The 23,716-nt window shown below is 38.4% G+C and overlaps 2 protein-coding genes across 3 annotated transcripts; one reads left to right on the top strand and one right to left on the bottom strand.

Moving 5' to 3' along the window:
* The first annotated feature begins 2,829 nt into the window (after positions 1-2,829).
* On the top strand, positions 2,830-4,774 carry LOC101115167 (olfactory receptor 14J1-like). Of its 2 annotated transcripts, XM_042237360.1 has the most exons (2): positions 2,830-3,764; positions 4,744-4,774. In XM_042237360.1, the coding sequence occupies exons 1-2, from the start codon at positions 2,830-2,832 to the stop codon at positions 4,772-4,774; spliced, it is 966 nt and encodes a 321-aa protein (XP_042093294.1). The 2 variants fall into 2 exon arrangements, with proteins under 2 accessions (XP_042093294.1, XP_004019341.4); XM_004019292.5 differs by lacking the exon at positions 4,744-4,774 and having other exon boundaries at positions 2,830-3,768.
* A 16,549-nt stretch (positions 4,775-21,323) lies between these two features.
* On the bottom strand, positions 21,324-22,277 carry LOC101114912 (olfactory receptor 5V1). The gene has a single exon (XM_004019291.4). It carries the CDS (start codon positions 22,275-22,277, stop codon positions 21,324-21,326), a length of 954 nt encoding a protein of 317 aa, XP_004019340.4.
* Positions 22,278-23,716: the final 1,439 nt, after the last annotated feature.

Genomic DNA, 23,716 nt, shown 5'->3' with positions numbered 1-23,716 from the left:
GGTGATCTATACCTCTGCTAAAGTTTGCAAACCAGTGAACTAGAAAGAAAATTCCCACAGTTTACCAACTCACTCCCCCTCTGTGTGAAAAGTTTCAAGTCCCAGGTGACAGAGAAGGAGAGAAAATGAAATAGTCTCATCATTCAGTTCAGGCTTCCATTACAAAAGATGGGGGGAAAAAAGATCCCAAAAGCAACAGAAACCTTGGGTTCTCAAGGGAAACAACATGTTTTAAAAGATGTCATTATAGATGAGAAAGGTCAAAAATTTTTGATCAACTTTCATAACTACCCACGCACCAATAGTGGCTGTGGTAAGTTTTACAATCTTGAATGAGGAAAGAGAAAAATGTTTTATGGAAATTGACAGAACATTATATTCTTCAAACTGAATTTAAAAAAGCAAGACTATTCATTCTAACAAGGAAAATGAGCTGTTAACAAAGGTCATAGATTTACTTCACATGAATATATTATAAAATGAGCAATTTAAGAAAAGTCAATCAATTAAGAAAGGGTAATATTTGATATGTTTATATAAACATTTAGTTAAGTGATTGCACTATACCATGTGTAGTACTTATACTGTACTATAACAGGAGAGTAACTCTACTATAGTGATATCATAGTCTCTGATATCACCATGAAAGACAAAGCCTTGAATAGATAAATGTTCGGTGTAATTTTGGCTTTTTTCCCAATGTTTCTGCATGTCTTCCATAAATACTCAGAGATTTTAGATGAAGACAGTGGTATGAATTGCAAAGGAAAAGGTTTGGTGCTTAGATTCAATTCTGTCACTTAAGTATTCTGAATCTTATTTTTTTCTTTTAAAAATAGAGATTAAAATGCTTAGGCCATAGAAGATAAAAAAATAAAACTTGAGGCATATTTTATGACAAACTCTAGCATGGTGTCTGTCTCATGAAAATAAATGCTCAAAATTTTTCAGTTTATTTCCCAGACTGTTGATAATCACTGGTGGAAATCTGGCAGACTAAAATACTTTATGTACCAATATCAAGATTAAGTATGGATAATGATGTCATTTATTATTTTATTAGTTCAAGGGAAAGAGAGACAAAAAAACAGGCAGCAACTGCTTCTCCAATGCAGAAAGGGAGAAACTGTTGAAAGCGTAGCCTTTGCTCTTTAATTCTTTCTGTTTTCTATTAGCTGTGTGAGGCTTTAATAAAAATGGAGTAAGAGGGTGGTATTCTAGATTAACTTTGCAATTCACATGCACAGAGAAAGAGAAAGACTTTTAATTTGGCAGCCAAAACAAAAGTTTAAAAATTTAAATTTAATGTAAAATTGTAAATCTAATACTACTGACCCCTGCTGGTAGAAGGAGGGGGGCGGATGTTGAGTTCATTCTTCACGGAGGAGACTGATTTCCAAGAACCTGAATTAATGAGACACACACACAAATTTCTGGTGAGATTTCACATCTGTTAATCATATCTAATTCGCCAATGATATTTAAGAAAATCTTCTTTAGATCATCACCCCACCCCCATTTCTCATCAGTCTGAGAGGCTTTTGTTAGTTCAATAGCCTTTCTCATTTACTTTCTTTTTCTCTTCTCTAATGTCAAACTTTCCTGTTCATACTTCAGATTTATTCTGTCTCCCTCATGTCTCTTCTGACAACTCTTTCCTTCCTGCCCTCAATTTTGCACATGGTTCAGAATAAAACTCAAAGAGACTGTTTCATTCAGCAGTTTTTCATTTTATTTTTTTCCCCAGCTGCTGCCTAGAATTCAAAGGCAGAGAAAAAAATTAAGGAATATGAGAGGCTCATGACTAAGTGACTGGTCAGTTCTCATATACTGAGGTATATTTTAATGAATGGAGACCTTTTGTTTATCTCCATCCTGCAAAGCCCAAAACACTACACAATGGCCTAAAACTTGATTTATTTCTTTTCTGAATTGTAGATCACTTTATACCTTTTTAGAGTGTCTTTCTGAAGTTGTATATTGGGTTTTCATTGTGGAAAGTTTTCATTCCACATTGAAAGCCACCTCAGAGCAATCACTCTTTCTTCCTCTTCTTTGCAAATGCCTTTGCATGTAGTTAATAGTCAATACATACTTAATGACTTTAGCTGAAGACAATGTGAAGAGAAATGAAGTGAAATTTCAGAGAGAAAACTGTTAGGTACCAGAAGAAGCCCTAGACAGATTAAACACTAAATTTGATAGTGAAATGTAAGTAATTCCTTTGTAAAAGCTTTTTTGTTCTTGATTTCAAGACGTGTTTATTAAATAAAATGTTAGCTGGAAAGGCAGTAACACTGCATAATTTGGTTGTTGGCCTCACAATTATAAAAATTTTCTCTTTATTAGAATGGCTTGCTAGGGAAGAACCTTAGATATCATCCCATCCAACCACAATTCCTCTAAAGGGCCCTTCAGAATACTAAAATAGAGCAATATAATCTATCCAATTTTGTGAAACCTTTAATTAAGAACTGATCACTTAATTTCTGTTCTTGACGTAAAGCAAAGCAACAAGTTTCACTTTGTGGAAACGGAATAGTGTTTTTAGTGGCGGAAATGCAACCATTTTTCTGCGACAGGACCAGTGACTCTGATCACATCTGCACTCAGGTTAACTTTTGTTTTCTGTAAGCTCCCTGCACACAAGATATACATATCTCCGCCTTCGAGTCCCCAGCATCTAGGGCACAGCTGATGAATGACAGGTACTCAAAAAGTAATTGTTGAAAGAAGCATTGATGAATAAATGAATATTTTAATATCTCTCTACTGCATTTCCTCCATCCTCTTTATCTTCCAGCTGCCAACACAATTTGTACCTTCAAAATGGTTATGGCAAATGTAACCACAATGAGCGGATTCCTCCTCATGGTGTTTTCCAACAACCGTGAGCTGCAGATCTTACACGCGTTGCTTTTCTTGTTAATATACTTATTAACCTTAGCAGAAAACCTCCTGATTATCGCCATCACAACTCTGGACCGGCATCTCCAAACCCCAATGTATTACTTCTTGAAACACCTTTCGCTCCTGGACCTCGCCTTCATTTCTGTCACGGTCCCCCAGTCCATTGAAAACTCACTGACAGGCAATGGCTATATTGCCCACGGTCAGTGCATGCTTCAGGTTTTCTTCTTCACGTCTTTGGCCTGGATTGAGATGGCCATTCTCACAGTGATGTCTTACGATCGCTATGCCGCCATTTGCCTCCCACTGCACTACGAAGTCATTATGGATCCCAGAGCCTGTAAGCGGGCTATGACAGCTGTATGGCTGAGTGGTGGCATCTCTGGAATCTTGTATACAGCTGCCACATTCTCCATCACATTCTGTAGGGCCAAAATAATCCACCAGTTCTTCTGTGATATCCCCCAGTTGCTGAAGCTCTCCTGCTCCAGTGATTACCTAGGCGTGATTGGAGTGGCCGCTTTCATGACTGTGCTGGCGTTCATCTGCTTCGTCTCCATTGTTCTTTCCTATGCGCACATCTTTTCCACGGTTCTAAGAATACCCTCTGCTGAGGGCCGCTCCAAGGCCTTCTCTACCTGTCTGCCCCACTTCTTTGTTGTGTCATTTTTTCTTTCCACCGGCATTTTTGAGTTCCTAAAACCAACTTCAGATTCTCCAACTGCTTCTGACATGATCATATCTATCTTTTATACAGTAGTGCCCCCAACACTGAACCCTATGATCTACAGCTTGAGGAATAAAGCCATGAAGGGAGCTTTAAGAAAGTTACTGTTGGGTGGTGAATTTACCAGGTAAAAAACATTTTTGTCCTGTTGTCGATGGCTGTCCAATATTACACACAAGGAGCATATTTAATAACTGGAATCCATTATATATAAATGGTAAATACTGCCAAAGAGTCAGACACAACTGAGCAACTGAGCATGCATGTAATATGTATATAGTAATGTTGAGGAAAAACAACACTTTTTTTCCTGTTGCTAAGCCAAATACTATAACCATAATCATAATGAAAATGCTTAGTTTGACATCTTCACTTTTTTAGACACTGAAATAAGACTTTTTGTTATTCTTTCAAATTAAGAGAAAATAAACAATTATATATAATATTTTAGTGTAGGTCCACTACTTTCGTTTTCCTCCCAATACATATAGACATGCAGATACAAACACATATCAGGTCATACCAACAAACATAGCGCTTTTGGAAAAATGGCATAGACAAAATAATAGTGAAAAACAGTGACAATTTATCCACAGTTCCACTCACCAATTGTTTAATTCCAAATGTCCATTTAAATTTTTGTCTTTTAAATGCCAAGTTTACATGCTGATACAAACATATACAATTATTATGCATATTTAAGTAGTTTCACTAATATAATTTTCTTGAATACACAGAATTCAATGGAATTCATATCATAATACGTTTAATCATTCACCTATTTTATACATATATATATTTTTTCCAATTATTCATTCATGCTAGAAATTGAATTTCTACTCTTTATAATTCCATGGAATGAGATTGCTGAGTCTCATGTGAAATGTTAAGCTGCCTTGAGTATGTGACTGTATTGTTTTCTAAAAATTGTTAAATCATTTTATGTGGCTATTAGGAATTTGTGGCCATGTCAGTTCTACGTGTCTCCCATGATTTATGAATTCATACAACAAACATGCAGAGAGATTCTATTAGGTGACTGAAATCACAACAGGTGCCTGGAACATAAAAGTATATAAAATATACACACATTGGGTAGTGTAGAGATTTTTAATCTTTATAGCTGCAATATTTTAACTTTAATTATTTTTATTGTGATAGATGAAGACAGTAAATATATTACAATTTTTATTTTGCTCTCATATTATTCCTCTTAATTTTAAATATTTTTATTCTTTATCCATTATGTAAAAAGTTTTATAAATCTTAGAATTCTGTGTTTTACAACAGCAAAAACCATTTTTTCAGTCCCTCTTTAACTTTATTATTTTAGTTTTCTTTACTATGCAATCTCATATAATTTCATATGAGTTTCTAAACGTTGTAGCAACAAAGCTTAACCAGTCTAAGTTACCAGGGATAGTCTTGAATGACAAATAATTAAATCTTTTTTGTTAGTTATTAGACTCTTCAATCCATCTGCAATAATGTGTAAATTATATTTTTATGCTACACACCAACTAAATATGTTAATTTATGAAATATTTCTTTTATTGATGTATTATTTAATGAGCCTACTGAATTATAATGTATGTCCATTTTTATCTCCATTTCTATGCTTTCAAATTTTTATTAATCTATGTTTATGTATTTAAGCTAGTTAAGTAATATTGTATTTTTTTTTACTGTAGTGATTTAGGTAGAGGACTATTCTTTGATTTACAAAGTATTTTTATTGCCTTGTATTCTTATTTTGAACCTCTTCATTCAGTTCAACAAACACTGCATTTGTTCTTGAGAGCATTCATTCATTCAAAATTTACAAATTAGCTTGAGATATGTACTCTGTTATATAGTTTCCTTTAACCAAGAAACACTAAAATGTTTTACACTAAATAATATTTTGCTAATTCTCTTTATGAAAGTAGTTCACACTTCTCAGTAGCCTTTTTCTATGATTTTACATTTGTGTGGTTACTATAAACCTGATTCAATTTCTATTCGTGTTAAACACTCACTGCAGATACCAAGCATCTTTGAACAATGCCATAAATTGTAGGAATTCCCACACTACTCTTACCACTATCTCCCAAGGCAGAAAACAAAAACTCACTTTCTTGGTGTTTATTTCAGCTAGAATGTAAACATAGGACCTTGATTCTGAGATTAGATATTTCATCCTGAGATTTTAACTAAGAAAACAAAAATGTGAGAAGCAAGAACTATGTGGCATCCATTTCTAAAGAAGTTAGTGGTCCAGGCATTCAGTTTGGGGAGTGGAAGTAGTAGAGTCTGTAACCCTGTTCCCCACATCCATGGTAGGAAATGCAGAGTCTGTCTGGCAGTGATAGCAGGGTACTCCCTTCTAGGACAGTGTCATTGTCCTGAGCTCATATCTTCCAAGCTTGATTATCAGACCTTCCAAGAGACTGTGTGGTATAGCTAAATACAGTTAGGATTGGTTCTGTGTGTTGCTACTAAGAAATTTGAGAACTATAACTGTTAAGAATACTACACTGATTCTTAAATCCTGAACTTAAACCTAGCCACTTTATTAATTTCTAATAACTCTAGCAGTAATTAATTCCCGTGAAGGTTAGACTCTTACTCTCCCAGAGATACTAGGAGATCAGAAAGGTTTCTTCCTTGACAATTATATTTCAAAATGATGGTTCCCATCCCTGAGAAAGACATTCATGGGCTGTAAAACTGACAAGAAAGGGTGTTCCCTGGTCGCCTAGTGGTTAAGATTCCAGGCTTTCACTGATGCAGCCCTGGGTTCAATCCCTGGTCAGACAACTGAGAACCTACAAGCTTCACAGTGATGCTGAAAAAGGGGGAAAATGATAGGAAGTTTTTAAAAGATTTTTTTAATGTATTTGAATTTCTATTTATTTATTTTTTATTTTACTTTACAATATTTCATTGGTTTTGCCATACATCAACATGGATCTGCCACAGGTATACACATGTTCCCCATCCTGAACCCCCCTCCCTCCTCCCTCCCCGTACCATCCCTCTGGGTCATCTCAGTGCACCAGATTTATATCTCTTTAAAAGGGGACAGAAAAAGAGTTTACAATTTCAAATTTTCTAAAGACAGGAGCCTAGAGTGAGGAAGAAGCCAGTGGGTCGGTTGATCAGTCATTTGATGGTGATATGGCCTTTGAATTACCGCTGTTAACCCAAAATGCAAAACAACAGTTACTACATGAGCAACTGGGAAATACAGAACTTTGTACCATCTAGAGCAGTGATGCGCAGAGAGGGTGATTTCGTCTGTAGGAACATTTGGCAATGTCTGGAGGTATCTTTAGTTGTCACAGTTGCTTGGGAGGATGCTCCTAACATTTAGTGGGAGGAGGCCAGTGGTGCTGCTAAACATCCTACAATGTATAAAACTCCAGACATAAAGAATTATCCAGCCCCAAATGTCAATGCAGCTGCCACTGAGAAATCCTGATCTAGATGCACTGTGGCTTAAGGAAGCTACTGCATGACAAGCTATATATGTTTGAACAATTTTTTTATCCAAGTAAGTACATTACAGCCAAATATAGAAGTAAGAATAAGTTGACAGGATGATGTCAGTCATCCAACATCATACGTGAAGAAATGGAAAAGAGGTCATGGGAAAGACTGCATACTGCATTTATGAACAGTCTTTATATGATAGGCTGTGTCCCTTCATGCTGCATCCTGTAATCAGGCTTTCACTTCTATTACTACACCAAAACTTCCTGCCTATGGCCAGTAATCACTTCCTTGCAATTAGCAACAGTGTCATGGTTGAATAATATTTCTTGACAATAATTGTATTTGGTGATGCCGACATGAGAGAATTTGTGGAAGATGGCTGAGAATATGAAAAATGCCATTAAATGATGCCACCTAAGGACTTACATTCTTCTGTAAAACAGAAGGTGAGGGCACCACCAATAATGAAGAGAGCATAGATAAGTTAAATAAAAATGGTAAATTTTGAAACAATTCCAGAAGGAAATAGGAAAAATTGGGAACAAAGGACAAATCACTGAAAAGTAAGAGTGAGTTCATTATTTTATAAAGATATCAGAGTACATTATTCTGGAATTTTCTCCAGATTTTCTGAGCAATATGAGTGGAAGAGACTGCTGCTTTGGGGTGTGTGGTGGAAATAAGGAAGGAGAATATATACTCTGGGGAGCTAGAAGTCACAGAAAAAAGCAGAAGTTTTCTACTCTCACTCTTAAGAGATGTGAGTGCTGGCTCTAGAGGGTGTGGTCTGAAACTGAAGTTATTTTTTAAGCCAAAGACATGAAAAAGAAGTAGTGTAAAACACTACATATTATTTGATTCCACTTTTACAATTGTTTATATGATTACTTTCTGGAAAAGCTGAAACTATAAGCGCAGAAACAGATCATGGTCACAGTGGCTGCTTGGGGGAGAGGGTTTACTAGAAAGGGGTGTGGGACAATTTTAGGGGGTGATAGGACTTTTCTAGGGGCTTCCCAGGTGGTGCTAGTGGTAAAGAACCTACCTGTCAATATAGGAGACATAAGAGACAGGGGTTTGATTCCTGGGTCAGGAAGATCCCCTGGAGGAAGGCATGGTAACCCACCTCAGTATTCTTGCCTGGAGAATCCAATGGACAGAGGAGCCTAGCAACCTACAGTCCATGGGGTCTCAGAGTCGTACAGGTTGGAAGCAACTTAGCATATATGCAGGGGATCATTTTATGGCTTGAATATGGCTATGACTACATGACTACAAATGTTTGTTTAAAATCACAAAAATATATAGTCAAAGGGTGATTGTTACTATATGTAAATTATACATTAATAAAAATTTTGGAAAAAGAAAAATAGTGGGAGAAAGAGAGAATAGTAATTATATGAGCTTATTCCAAGATCAAGCATGAAGCCTTGAAACAAAGATAGGATAGTTGGTAGATGTGTGGGTTGTAACATGATGAGATCCTAAAATCCTTTAGTCATCTCCTTTGAAATGTCTTTCTAGGACTCGTCTATGTCTTTGTGACATCTTTTCATGTCAACTATTGCATTTACCACTTTATATTCTAAACATCTGAAATGAATGTTTTCATCTTTACATGATGAATTATTTGAGGGTGGAGAATTAAGACTTGACTTTTTAAAAATTTCTATTTTCTGATGTCCAGGGGATATCACATCCCTTATATTAAGTTGGTAATCAACAGTCACTTTGAATAAACAATAAATGAATGAAGTCAAAGAGTTCTGAGATTAATGAGGAGGCGCAATCCCAGGGATTGAACCTGTGTCTCTTATGTCTCCTGTATTAGCAGGAGGATTCTTCACCACTAGCCCCACTTGGGAAGCCCCTACTAATACCAAATTTGTTTATATCTTGAAATGCACACCAGACTAGTGGGGAAACATAAAGGTCAGTTTAGATTTTAAGACTTTGACTTATAATTTTTAAACTAAATCAGGTTAAAATTTAAAAAAAAACAATTCCCATTTGAATTAGATGATATTAACACCATTTTAAAATGTGCTCTCTGCCACTTTGAATGGGATAAAAGTTTATGTCCTGTGCCAGTTAATAACATGAAAACACCCTTGCATAATGTACTTCTGCCATGCATTCATTTCTTTAATTATGGATGTAGTTTAGTCATTGCAGTTTAGTCATTTAGTCATTGAGTAATTGCCGGGGTCCAGCCCCGGTGGATCCAGGGTGATTCGAAGGTGGGGACGGAGTCAGTGTCTTTGGAAAAATACATATTTAATCACAGATATAGAGAGATTAGAAATGGATAGCATAGTAGGAAGATTAGCGGAGAAAAGGAGGCTGAATAACTTGGATTACGTGGAATAGCATCCATGCTCCAGATGGGAATTCAGCCAGAAAAACGGGAGCAAGGAAGAAGCGACATGGGGGAATCAGTCTTTCCGGAAACTGATCTGATTTCTTTATTTTGGGGTTTGCTTATATACCTTTTGTTACACATAGGGATGAATACAGAGTCACGTGGGAGTCAGCAGTCCTGACCTTTATCAAAATCAGGTGCTTCACATAAATGTATAAAAAAGGTACATCATCTTTTGGCCATGAGTGAGACCTGCTGACATTTTATCATCCTTTCTTTCTGATAACCAAAAACTTATTTCTTCCAAGGGTGTTTTTTCCTAAACCAGGCACCATCCTCCAAATAAAGTTACATTCCTATAGGGTGGGGGTGTAGTGAGTTACAATCAAGAAAGGAATTTATTTAACCCAAGGTTAACATGATTAGTCTTAAAGGTTAATACTTATTTCTCCTATACGTTAGTTATATTCATTATAAGGGTAGGGAACATGGAGATTTAACAGCAAACATCAGCCCAACAAATGAAAATCCTTTCACCAATGTTCCCCTTAAGATCTATTTAGTCTTAAGATAGTGATAAAGTTACATTTTTACATAACAAGGACACAGTGATTTATAACAAAATACAGTGATCTATTACAAAAGAGAAAATCCATTAACTCAAAAAGTCTAGTATTGCTAACATCAAAAACTACTATATTTCCTTTGCTATATTCCAAATACATTGATTAATATATTCCCAGGTGCCTAAGGATATGGAGGCCTGTCAGCAATCATTGACTCAACAAGAAGAAAAAGCCCTATGCTAATTAAGACTCTCAAAATAATCCAAAACTCTCTGTGCTATTTATGGTTAAGAGATAGTAAACAATCATGTGGCAGGAGTATGGATAATCCTGTCACACAAGCTAGTCTGTCAGCAGAGAGGTTTGACCTGAGACATCCTTGTCCCACCCAGAGCAGGGAATTAGCAGCAATTATTGACACAACAAATGAAAAAACCCTTCACCAATATAATTCCTAACCAACCCATTATACTAATAATTTCTAACTCCCCAAAATAATTTGCCTTTAGTAAGTCTAAAACAACTCATGCCTCTCAGATTGGGAGGCTGTAAACAATCACATGTGGCCGGACTAACCTATGCAGGTGGGCTAGATAAGCTTCAGAGGAGTCCGTAAGCTGAAACACTCTTGTCAAGCCCAAGAATTTTTATTGCCTTGGAGCTGCACGTTTACTCCTTCTCCGAGAGAAACGGTTATGGGGGAGAGCCCCCCGTAAAGTCAGAGGTGTAGGTGAGAGCATAAAACAGACTCTGGTTTTGGGGTTAGATGCTCGGGAACAGGGGGTTTCCTGAGGCTTGATCACGCCTTTGCGTATGCCAAGCCTCCTTCCTCATGACCTTTGCCATGGGCGGAGTTCCTCACGCTGGCCCCCGGCAAGTAGTCATTAGACATTTATTTTAGAAAATAAAATATAGGAAAGATGTAAGTTCAGTTCAGTAACTCAAGTCGTGTCCAACTCTTTGTGACCCCATAGATTGCAACACGCCAGGCCTCCTTGTCCATCACCAACTCCCAGAGCTTGTTCAGACTCATGTCCATTGATGCCAACCAACCATCTCATCCTCTGTCATCCCCTTCTCCTCCTGCCTTCAATCTTTCCCAGCCCCAAGGTCTTTTCCAATGAGTCAGTTCTTTGCATCAGGTAGCCAGAATATTGGAGTTTCAGATTCAGCATCAGTCTTTCCAATGAATATTCAAGAATGATTCCTCTTAGAATGGACTGGTTGGATTTCCTTGAAGTCCAAGGGACTCTGAAGAGTCTTCTCCAACACCACAGCTCAAAAGCATCAATTCTTTGGCACTCAGCTTTCTTTATGGTACGACTCTCACATCCATACAAGACTACTGGAAAAACCATAGCTTTGACTAGATGGACCTTCTCAGCAAAGTAATGTTCTGCTTCTTAATATGCAGTCTAGTTTGGTCATAGCTTTTCTTCCAAGGCCAAAGAAACATATACAATGAGATATATATCCTTTTTCCACATCCATCCATTTCCTTCAAATAAACACTTATTAATTTCTTTTTAAATTTTATTTTATTATTTTATTGGATAAAGTTGATTTACAACATTGTGCTAATTTCTAATGTACAGCAAAGTGATTTGTTTTATATCTGTCTATATATCTCCTTAGTTATTAATTTATTTAATGCACATAAAAAACAGAGGACTTGAGGGAAGGGAGTAGCGGTGGTTAATTTAACCATTTCAAATGTAGTCATAGAAATTCTATATCAAGGAAATTTAATGATGAATTAAAATAAAAAGATGCTATAGCAGTAGGAGATAATTTCCATTATCTCTATCCTATTTGTATCTGAAGTTATTCTTCCTTAGCTCAAAATCTCACTTTTTGTAGGTTCTTAATTGTGATAATACATGTTTCATGAGTTGGAATTACCTAATGAAATACTCCAAATACACAATTTTATTAAATGTATCTATATGTATGTATGTTTGTAATATCTGTATGTAGCATTTTATATATAGATATAAAATGTATATAGCTTTCAAAGCTAGGTAAAAAGAATTTATAGACAATCTAGTAATAAATATCAAACATAAGACTGTAATCATGGGACTTCCCTGGCAGACCAGTGGTTAAGACTCTGCACTTCCACTGCAGAGGTTGTGGGTTTGATCCCTCATCCCGGACCTAAGATCCCTGGCCACAAGGCCAGTCTTAAAAAAAAAAAAAGACTGTAATCCTAACAGTAAATGGTGTTCAAATAGGAAAAATCTAAGGAGAAGGCAATGGCACCCCACTCCAGTACTCTTGCCTGGAAAATCCCATGGACGGAGGAGCCTGGTAGGCTGCAATCCATGGGGTCGCAAAGAGTCCAATATGACTGAGCGACTTCCCTTTCACTTTTCACTTTCATGCATTGGAGAAGGAAATGGCAACCCACTCCAGTGTTCTTGCCTGGAGAATCCCAGGGATGGGGGAGCCTGGTGGGCTGCCGTCTATGGGGTCGCACAGAGTCAAACACGGCTGAAGTGACTTAGCGGTAGCAGCAGGAAAAATCCATACCATGATTCACAAAGAGTAGTAAAACTGTAGAAAAGCAGGAGATTTTATTATAAACTGGATAAATTTATTTTAAATGCTGCAAATAGAAATATCAAGTGGTAAAAAGCTTCCATGCTACAAGGTGAGACACATTCTTTGCAATTATGTTACCTAAATTATTATTCAACTTGGTTTAATTAGAGCTTTGAATATGGGAAGCTATTATAACAATGATCCAGGATATCAGAATAGCTAATTGAATGAACTGAGTGAATAAATGAATGAATGGTTGCATGAATGTAAAGAGAATTGATATTAACAAAGGTCTAGTTCTCATTCATTCTGGAGTTAGTGGCTCTTAGAGAAAATAAAACACCCTGGAGGTTTCCTAAAGTGTCTTCCTTTTTCTATAGTAATGACTCTACTGCTGACTGGTATTTTGTGCTCAGTTACCCATCTCCTTTTCCTTGGGGAAAGCTTTAAACTTTGAATAGAGTTTGTTTCAATATTCTTTGTTAAGAAGCCTGCCCCCAGAGGCCTCTTCCAGGAGTTAAGTTGTGAGATTGTTAAAACCTTGAGGCAAAATTGAGATAGAAGCATCAGCGATTGCCTAACAAAGCTGGGGCCTCTGGAGACAACCTCGTGTGCCCTGATAAATCACCTTGCTCTTCAGGGAAAATGGTTCTGAAGCACTTAAACAATTAGCTACTGACTGACTTGGTGTAAACGTTCATATTTTAATAATACAATTATCTGGAAGTTTTCTAATGAGCCCTCTAGTGGCTGTAGTAGAACAAGACCTTGCTTGACAACAGCCAATTTCCAAGGAGGCAAGTTTTAATTGCTTGGAAACTGCAAAATGATGGCTTTCAGCACCTGCTGCTTGATCTATGTGAAATGAATGGATTGTTTCTTGGGACAAGGTTTTGTGAGCACATGTCTTTAGTACAGGCTAGCAATCGCCATAATCTCAAATCTTGGTGAGAAAATAAATACTGTAGGGGCCTTCAAAGTTACTCTAGTTACTTCTCTATATTAGAAGGAATTCAAGCTCCATTATTTCAAATTCTTTTTTGCTTTGTGATTAATTAATTTAGTGAAATATCCCAAACAGACTGATTCAATCCCTCTTTCTTTTTAACTATTTCATGAAAGCAATAAACCATGAGGCTCATTCTCAGTGTAGTATATACATCCAAGTCCAAGTGCAAGTCGCTCAGTCATGTTCGACTCTGTGCTGTTGCTGCTACTGCTAAGTCTCGTCAGTCGTGTCCGACTCTGTTCGACCCCATATACCGCAGCCCACCAAGCTCCTCTGTCCCTGGGATTCTTCAGGCAAGAATACAGGAGTGGGTACCTTTTCCCTTCTCCAGGGGATCTTCCAAACCCAGGAATCCAACCAGGGTCTTGTGCATTGCAGGTGGATTTTTTACCAACTGAGCTATCAGGGATGCATCAGTTAACAGCACAGTTTTTAGATTCAGATTGCTTGAGTTTAAACAATGGCCCAACAGTTGTTAAGTATGTGACCTTAGGAAAGCTAATTAACAATTTTGTGGTTCAATTGTTTGTAAGAAAAAGGTAGTACTAGTACCTCTCTCATGTGGCTGTTGTGAATATCAAATAAGTTAATATACTTAGTGCTCAGTCTCTCAGTCCTGTCCTACTCTTTTCAACCTCATGAGTTGTAGCCCACCAGGCTCCTCTGTCCATGAGGATTCTCCAAACAAGAATACTGGAGTGGGTTGCTATTTCCTCCTCCAGGGGATCTTCCTGACTCACGGATTGCACCTGCATATCTGGTCTCTTATATTGGCAGATGGATTCTTTACCACTGAGCCACTTGGTTAGCCCTCTAATATATACTAATCACATTAAATAGTGTCACAATCGTGTCACATGCAGTAAGCACACAAGAGATGTTAGCTCTCATTAATCTGCTACCCAAATAACAATATGTTGTTTTCAACAGTTTATTTCAGAAGTTACTTTTGCATTTTTTTAAAGACTATGTTCATTTTAACAGAAAAGAAAATTGAAATTAAAGAATAACAGCCTAGAATAAAATTATACTGGTATTTAACAGTAATGTCCAAATTCAAATACAAGTCTACTGACTAATCTGATGTGCTTCCACCACCTCACAGCTATTTCTAGACCCATCAGCAAGTGCTGTTAGAGTCAATCCCTTCCAGTACTGACAGAATTGAAAACAGTATGGACAACTAAAACTGGAAGGAAGAAGTCCTCTGACTATTTTGTTTCACCAAGTATCAATAAAATTTCCAAAATACAGGTTCTAGTTCCCTTGATGATGACATAAACATGCTCACTCTGTCTCTTCCATGAAATGACAGCTGTAAAATCTGAGCAGAAACCAAGGAGAAGCTATTTGAGCATCCTGAAAAATAAATATTAGCAGGTGGGTTGGGGAAGAATACTAGAATTCAAACTGCCACCAAATTGGCAGTGTTTACCACTTTTTCTATCAGCGACATCTCATCCTGAGTTTAATACAATCAGAAACAGAAGCAAGAACGGGTAACCCCATACCATAGTCACAGAGAGCTCTAGGAGAAGCCCACTGAGACTCTCTGGCTCAAGGAGCATGAAGTGAATTCCTAATGCTCAGAATGTGGAGTACCAATATCTGTATATGTCTAGATTCTCTGCAGAACAGAAGCAATAGGATGTGTACTTTTAGAGAGATTTAATAAATTGGCTTATGTGATTATAGAGTTGGTAAATCTGAAATCTGCAGTTATGCTGGCCAGCTGGGAATCCAGGGAAAGCTGGAGTTGGTTCTATTCTCATGAAACTGTAACTCCACAGAATGGAAAATCAGGTTCCCCTCCATCAGAAGTTTGACTCTTATGGGTTCTGCTCCCACTGATGTCACTGATCAGAGAAAGTCTCAAGGGAAATTAATATATACTTAAATGTAATCAAAATATAACATATTAAGATTTGTGAAATGCAGCTAAAGGAGTGCTTAAATGTTCCTATTAGAAAATTTTAAAAGTTCTCAAATTAATAATTTGAATTTCAACCTTAACAAAAGAGAAAAAGAATAGGAAAAGAACCCAAATTATGTATATACATTAAAATAATAAAGGACAGTAATCAATGAAATTGAAAATTACAGTGCCTTCCTCCAGGGGATCTTCCTGATTGAACTGAATTTCTTAAGTCTCCTGCATTGGCAGACAGGTTCTTTACCACTAGCATCACTGCCTGAGGCATTAAAATTTTGTAGGAATGGGCTTCTTAGAGGGATGATAATTTTAAAAGTTTGGGAGACACTGATCTATGTAAACTCTCCCTTAATTGGTTTATACTTTCAATGCCTTTCTTATCAAAACCCAGCAATCTTTCCAGTGGAAATTGACAAGCTGGTTCCAAAATTTATTTGTAAATCAAAGATACTTAGAATACCCAACACATTTTTGAAAAAAGACCAATTTGAATATTTAAACAACTTTACCTCAAGGCTTACTATAGACCTAGACCTCCAGTAAACCTGAGAGTGTGGTGTTAGCACTAAATAGGTGAATAGATCACAGAACAAAAACAGTAAAATCTTGTCTAAGAGAGAAAGAGTGGAAGTCAGTTTAGCAGAATAGCAACCTTGCCATTATTCATGCTGCAAGGACAGACAGATAAAGCAGCTACACAGGCTAACAGGTGCACATAAGAGCACTTTGAGTGACTACTGCTTTCTTATCAATACCACTCCCAGGTTTTACTTATATTGATTGTGGCTTGTAGCCATGTTTCAATGTGTTCACCATGATGTATAGTATAACCTTCAAAAGCTCAGCACTGGAACACTCATAGGTCTTCAAAGAGACCCCTCATATGGTACTAAATCCTGAAGGGCTCAGGCTTAGGTGTCCCAGCTCCCGCGTCCTGTTGTCAGACTAATTGTATTCTTTGGTAAAATCAGATATTAGCAAGTCAGAGTAGAGAATACTTGTGGTGGTTCACAAACTCAGGAGTTGTGGGGTGAAATAAAAACTGACTCTTATAAATAGAGGGCAGGGGGAGAGAACATAAATAGAGAACACTCCAGATTGGTAGGTGGCAGCTAATTAAAAAGTAAGCAGGGGACTTACAAGACTTCTTCTGGGTGGCTGCCAGAAGAGTAGATCTTGGCATCCACCCTAAGAATCTTAAAGTTTATATACAGGCCTTACCTGGGTTCAGTCGTGCATACCATCCAGATGTCTCAGCAGTACATTGCTCTCTCAAAGCTGCAACCCTGAAATATGGGTCCCGCTGTGGAACGATGGGCAGAACTGACATCCAAGGACAGAGGAGGAGGTGAGGAGGCTCTGATTGCTGAGAACCAGCTCTCAAGTCAACTGCTAGCTCATCATTTCAATTACCTCCTCCAACACCTTGGAAGAAACTCCTCCTGACTCCAGTCAGTCCTGGGGCCAAGTGTCACTTAGAAGTGCTCATCAGCTCCATCTCCTTAAACAGCCATTTAGAACCAGACACTCCAAGAGGCAGACCAGGCTCAAGTAAGATCAAGTCAGACAAAACCCAGGGCCTTTTTTACAATGATTGCGAGATTGGAGTGTGGGGAGGAGTCTAACTTCACCCCTGGAAAAGAAGGCATGGAAAAGAAGGTATGCCCAGCAACCATGGATGCTGCTGGAAGGCAGCCTGAGGATGAAGTTCCATGGATCAGAGCAGATCCAGGAGAATTACAAATGGGGCCAGAGCCATGATGCAACCATATTGGAAGTTGATCCCCTCTGCCAACTTTCTTTGTTACTTTAAAAAACAGCTGACAATATCAAATTGTACTGTGTGCTTAAAAATTTGTGAAGAGGGTAGATCTCAGGTTAAGTGCTCTTACCGCAATTAAAAATTTAAAATAATAATTTTTAAAAGTTTAAAAAAGGCTTATTGAGAGAAATAAAAATAAAAGAGAAAGAAGGAAAGAAAAAGAAGGAAGGGAAAGAGGGAGGGAGATTAAAGAGTTAGACCACACTGAGGTAGAAGATGTCCTTTTCATTAAAAAAAAAATGTCCTTTTCATTATAGGGGCCTGGAATGCAAAAGTAGGAAGTCAGAAAACACCTGGAGTAACAGGCAAATTCAGCCTTGGAGTACAGAATGAAGCAGAGCAAGGGCTAATAGAGTTTTGCCAAGAGAACACACTGGTCAAAGCAAACACCCTCTTCCAACAACACAAGAGACGACTCTACACATGGACATCACCAGATGGCCAACACTGAAATTAGATTGATTATATTCTTTGCAGTCAAAGATGGAGAAACTCTGTACAGTCAGTAAAAATAAGACTGGGAGCTGATTGTGGCTCAGATCATCAACTCCTTATTGCCAAATTCAGACTTAAATTGAAGAAAGTGGGAAAAACCAATAAACTATTCAAGTATGACCTAAATCAAGTCCCTTATGATTATACAGTGAAAGTGAGAAATAGATTTAGGGACTACATCTGATACACAGAGCACTTGATGAACTATGGACAAAGGTTTGTGACACTGTACAGGAGACAGGGATCAAGACCATTCCCAAGAAAAAGAAATCCAAAAAAGCAAAATGGCTGTCTGAGGAGGGCTTACAAATACCTGTGAAAAGAAGAGAAGTGAAAAGCAAAGGAGAAGAGGAAAGATATAGCCATTTGAATGCAGAGTTCCAAAGAATAGCAAGGAGAGATAAGAAAGACTTCTTCAGTGATCAATGCAAAGAAATAGAGGAAAACAATAGAATTGGAAAGACTACAGATCTCTTTAAGAAAATTAGAGATACCAAGGGAACATTTCAGGCAAAGATGGGCTCGATAAAGGACAGAAATGGTATGGACCTGACAGAAGCAGAAGATATTAAGAAGAGGTGGCAAGAATGCACAGAAGAACTGTACAAAAAAGATCTTCATGACCCAGATGACCTTGATGGTGTGACCGCTCACATAGAGCCAGACATCCTGGAATGTGAAGTCAAGTGGGTCTTAGGAAGCACCACTACAAACAAAGCTAGTAGCAGGTGATGGAATTCCAGTTGAGCTATTTCAAATCCTAAAAGATGATGCTGTGAAAGTGCTGCACTCAATATGCCAGTAAATTTGGAAAACTCAGCAGTGGCCACAGGACTGGAAAAGGTCAGTTTTCATTCCAATCCCAAAGAAAAGTAATGCCAAAGAATAATCAAACTGCTGCACAATTGCACTCATCTCACACACTAGTAGTGTAATATTCAAAATCCTCCAAGCCAGGTTTCAGCAATACATGAACCGTGAACTTCCAGATATTCAAGATGGTTTTAAAAAAGGCAGAGGAACCAGAGATCAAAGTGCCAACATCCACTAGATCATGGAAAAAGCAAGAGAGTTCCAGAAAAACATCTATTTCTGCTTTATTGACTATGCCAAAGCCTTTGACTGTGCGGATCACAATACACTGTGGAAATGTCTGAAAGATATGGGAATGCCAGACCACCTGACCTGCTTCTTGAGAAATCTATATGCAGGTCAGGAAGCAACAGTTAGAACTGGACATGGAACAACAGACTGGTTCCAAATAGGAAAAGGAGTACATCAAGGCTATATATTGTCACCCTGCTTATTTAACTTATATGCAGAGTACATCATGAGAAACACTAGGCTGGAAGAAGCACAAGCTGGAAACAAGATTGCCTGGAGAAATATCAATAACCTCAGATATGCAGATGACACCACCCTTATGGCAGAAAGTGAAGAACTAAAGAGCCTATTGATGAAAGTGAAAGAGGAGAGTGAAAAAGTTGGCTTAAAGCTCAACAGTCAGAAAACAAACATCATGGCATCTGGTCCCATCACTTCATGGCAAATAGATGGGAAAACAGTGGAAACAGTGTCAGACTTTATTTTTCGGGCCTCCAAAATCACTGCAGATGGTGACTGCAGCCATGAAATTAAAAGATTCTTACTCCTTGGAAGGAAAGTTATGACCAACCTGGACAGCATATTAAAAAGCAGAGACATTACTTTGCCAACAAAGGTCCATCTAGTCAAGGCTATGAATTTTCCAATAGTCATGTATGGATGTGAGATTTGGACTATTAAAAAAGCTGAGCACAGAAGAGCTGATGCTTTTGAACTGTGGTGTTGGAGAAGACTCTTGAGGGTCCCTTGGACTGTTAGGAAATCCAACCAGTCCATCAAAAGGAGATCAGTCCTGGGTGTTCATTGGAAGGACTGATGTTGAAGCTGAAACTCCAATACTTTGGCCACCTTATGCGAAGAGCTGACTCATTGGAAAAGACATGATGCTGGGAAAGATTGGGGGAAGGAGGCAAAGGGGATGACAGAGGATGAGATGGTTGGATGGCATCACCAACTCAAAGGACATGACTTTGGGTAGGCTCCAGGAGTTGGTGATGGACAGGGAGGCCTGGCATGCTGCAGTTCATGGGGTCACAAAGAGTCAGACACGACTGAACAACTGAACTGAAGTGAACTGAGATAGGAGAGCATACATTCCAAGATTAAGCCTAGGCTCTTTCTTTTTTTTTTTTTTTTTTTATTTTTTTTTTTTTTTTATTCCCAAACATGAACTGGTCATATGCACCAAAGCATGCTGCATCAGACATAGACTGGCGATTCAATTCACATGATAGTATACATGTTAGAATGTCATTCTCCCAAATCATCCCACCCTCTCCCTCTCCCTCTGAGTCCAAAAGTCCGTTATACACATCTGTGTCTCTTTCCCTGTCTTTTTATTGTATCTGATTAGAAATACATGCTGACACAAAAACATTATCTGATCAACTGATAAGCAAATGTGAATATAGAGGTTTATTTAAACTTTATAACCAGTTTTGCATGGGAAGGGGCACCATCTTTGGAATGAAGAATTCAAGAATGGATATTATCAACAAGAAGAAAATATCCCAAAAGAGCAACATCAATGTCTTTTGCTCAGAACTAACAAAAGCTCAAAATATGTACACTTAGGCTTAAGTGTGCCAACTGTTCAGTATCTGTCCCTACACTGAGTTTCTTATAAATTGAGTGCCATTAGAAATAGCTGGCTGGTGAAAAAGTTAATTTTTAACATGACAATTGACCGCAGATAAGAGGTTCATGAGGTTCTTACAGCAAGTATACTGGGGGTGGTTTGCCATTCTCTCCTCCAAGAAGGAGGAGATTTCCTCTTCTTGGGCTCCAAAGTCACAGCAGATGATGACTGGAGCCATGAAATCAGAAGACAATTGCTTCTTGGCAGGAAAGTGATGAAAAACCTAGACAGTCTATTGAAAAGCAGAGACATTACTTTGCCAACAGAGGTGCATATAGTCAAGGCTATGGCTTCCCAGCGGTCATATGTAGTTGTGAGAGTTAAACTGTAAAGAATGGAGAACACCAAAGAACTGATGCCTTCAAACTCTGGTGCTGGAGAAGACTCCTGTAAGTCCCTTGAACAGCTAGGAGATCAAATCAGTCAATCTTAAGAGACATCAGCCCTGAATACTCACTGGAAAGACTGATGCTGAAGCTGAAGCTCCAGTATTTTGATCATCTGATGCAAACAGAGGACTCATTGGAAAAACCCCTGATGTTGGGAAAGATTGAGGGCAGAAGGAGAAGAGGGCATCAGAGGATGAGATGGCTGGATGGCATCAGTGATGCACTGAATATGAACTTGGGCAAACTCTGGGAGATGGTGAAGGACAGGGAGGCCTGGCCTGCTACAGTCCATGGGGTTGCAAAGAGTCAGACATGACTTGGTGACCAAAAAACAACAAAGGGAAGATTATATATCAAAAGAGAGTATTGGTGGCTGCCACTTTCTACCCACAACTTTCACAGCCTCTTTAATATCCTTATTCCTCAATGTGTAAATTACAGGGTTTAGCATGGGGGTGACAACGCTATACAATACTGAGATTAGTCTGTCTTTCTCCAGTGAGTAAGTTGAGATGGGCCGCACATATGTGAAGATGGCACTGCCGTAATAGAGAAGGACAATGATCAGGTGGGAGGCACAGGTAGAAAAGGCCTTTTGCCTCCCCTCTGAGGAGCGGATCCTCAAGATGGCGGAGATGATGTAGAGGTAGGAAAGGACAATACACAAGAAGGGAGTCCAACCAATGAAGACCCCAATGGAGAGTAGGGCCAACTCATTGACAGAAGTGTCCCCGCAAGACAAGATCAGCAAAGGGGGGATGTCACAGAAGAAATAATTAATCTCGTTGTTGCCACAGAAGGGCAGGCGAAATGTCAGTACTGTGTGCACCACTGAGTTGAGGAAACCACCAGTCCAGCAGGAGGCTGCTAACCGGCTATACAGGACCCTGTTCATAATAACCGAATACCTTAAGGGCTTACAGATTGCAATGTAGCGATCATATGCCATAGCTGCCAGGAGGAGACACTCTGATCCTACAAAGAAAATGAAGGCAAAAAGTTGAGCCACACATCCACCATAGGAAATGCTCTTCTTCTCTGACAGCAGATGGACCATCATCTGGGGAACATTGGTAGTGGTGTAGCAGATGTCAAGAAAAGCCAAATTCCCTAAAAAATGATACATAGGTGTATGCAGATGTGGATCAAGCACAGACACCAAGATAATGAATACATTTCCTCCTAGAGTACAGACATAAGTCAGAAAGAAGATGGTAAATAGCAAAAACTGCAGTTCATTTAGGTCGGAGAATCCCAAAATTATAAATTCAGACAGAGCTGTTTGATTCTTTCCTTCCATGACATTGCCTGGTTCCCTTTGGTGAACTGGGCAAAGAGAAGCACAGATTAAAATAATCATATGCACAGTAGCAAAGATCTGCAAAACAAGAAAAGTGTTATGAATAAAAATCATCACCATCTGTACCAGATTCCAGCCCTGAGAAGCAGCATCCCTTCACAAACCATACTCATATATATCATTGAACAGGGCTTTCCTGGTGGCTCAGATGGTAAAAAATCTGCCTGCAATGCAGGAGACCCTGGTTCAATCCCTGGGTTGGGAAGATTCTCCTGGAGAAGGGAATGGTAACCCATTCCAGTATTCTTGCCTGGAGAATTCCCTGGACAGAAGATCCTGGCAGGTTACAGTCCATAGGGTCCCAAAGAGTTGGACACCACTGAGCGACTAACACTTTCACTTTTTCACTTTCTTATCATCAAACACAGCTATAAGTACATCTAGTGTTCTACTTGTAAATAAAATCTCTGAAATACTTTGGACACTTGATGCAAAGAACTGACTCATTAGAAAAGACCCTGATGCTGGGAAAGATTGAAGGCAGGAGGAGAAGGCGATGACAGAGGATCTGATGTTTGGATGGCATCAGTGACTCTATGGACATGAGTTTAAGCAAGTTCTGGGAGTTGGTGATGGACAGGGAAGCCTGGTGTGCTACAGTCCATGGCGTCTCAAAGAGCTGGACATGACTGAGCAACTGAACTGACTGAAAATTATACAGTACAGACAATGTTCAATTAGATAGAAACTCACAAAAGGGAACCATACATCCTAAGTATCCCCTGTTAATAAAAGCTAGGTCAGGTCCACCAGAATTTTCTTGGTAATGTGTGAGTATGTGTTGCAGAATAGTTTATAGAAGAAACTCTGGGATTCACTAATTTCTTTAAAGCCATTCCTGCTCCTCTTTTCCATTCTTGAATACTGATATAAAATTTAATTTGTTATAATTTTTTATAGAGACTGAAGAGGACATAAGGATAAAAGGCACTAAAAGGCTTTTCCACCTCTTTGTTAGGTCAATCACCCTTTGTTAGGGTCTCCTGACACAAATTGTGGTTCATATCTGCAAGACCAGAAGAAACAGGTAAAAGGCATGGATCCTGGTTTATTGTGACCTCTTCTAAGAACAGAGAAATTTTTAGATTAAAGGGAACATGGTAGCTTTCTAGATGTTATACATTGTGGTAAGATATAGCACTACTTTCTGACCTTTCCTATTCACTACAGCTCTTCAGAATAGGTGTTATCATCTTCATTTTGCAGATGAAGTTTTAAAGTTCAGAGAGGTTAAACAGTGTGTTCGAGATCACTCAGCCAGTGAGAATTAAAGAGGGATCACACTTAGTTCTGTCTAAGTCTGTATCTCCAGCCTGTTTTGGAGACCTAGAATGGCAATCAGGTCTCATCTTCCCTGCCAATTCTTTTGCTGAAGACTG

This window comes from Ovis aries, chromosome 20 (genome assembly GCF_016772045.2).
Source record: "Ovis aries strain OAR_USU_Benz2616 breed Rambouillet chromosome 20, ARS-UI_Ramb_v3.0, whole genome shotgun sequence".
NCBI lineage: Eukaryota > Metazoa > Chordata > Mammalia > Artiodactyla > Bovidae > Ovis > Ovis aries.
The sequence above is the reverse complement of the archived record's forward strand: the minus strand, read 5'-3'. Positions and strand labels throughout refer to the sequence as shown.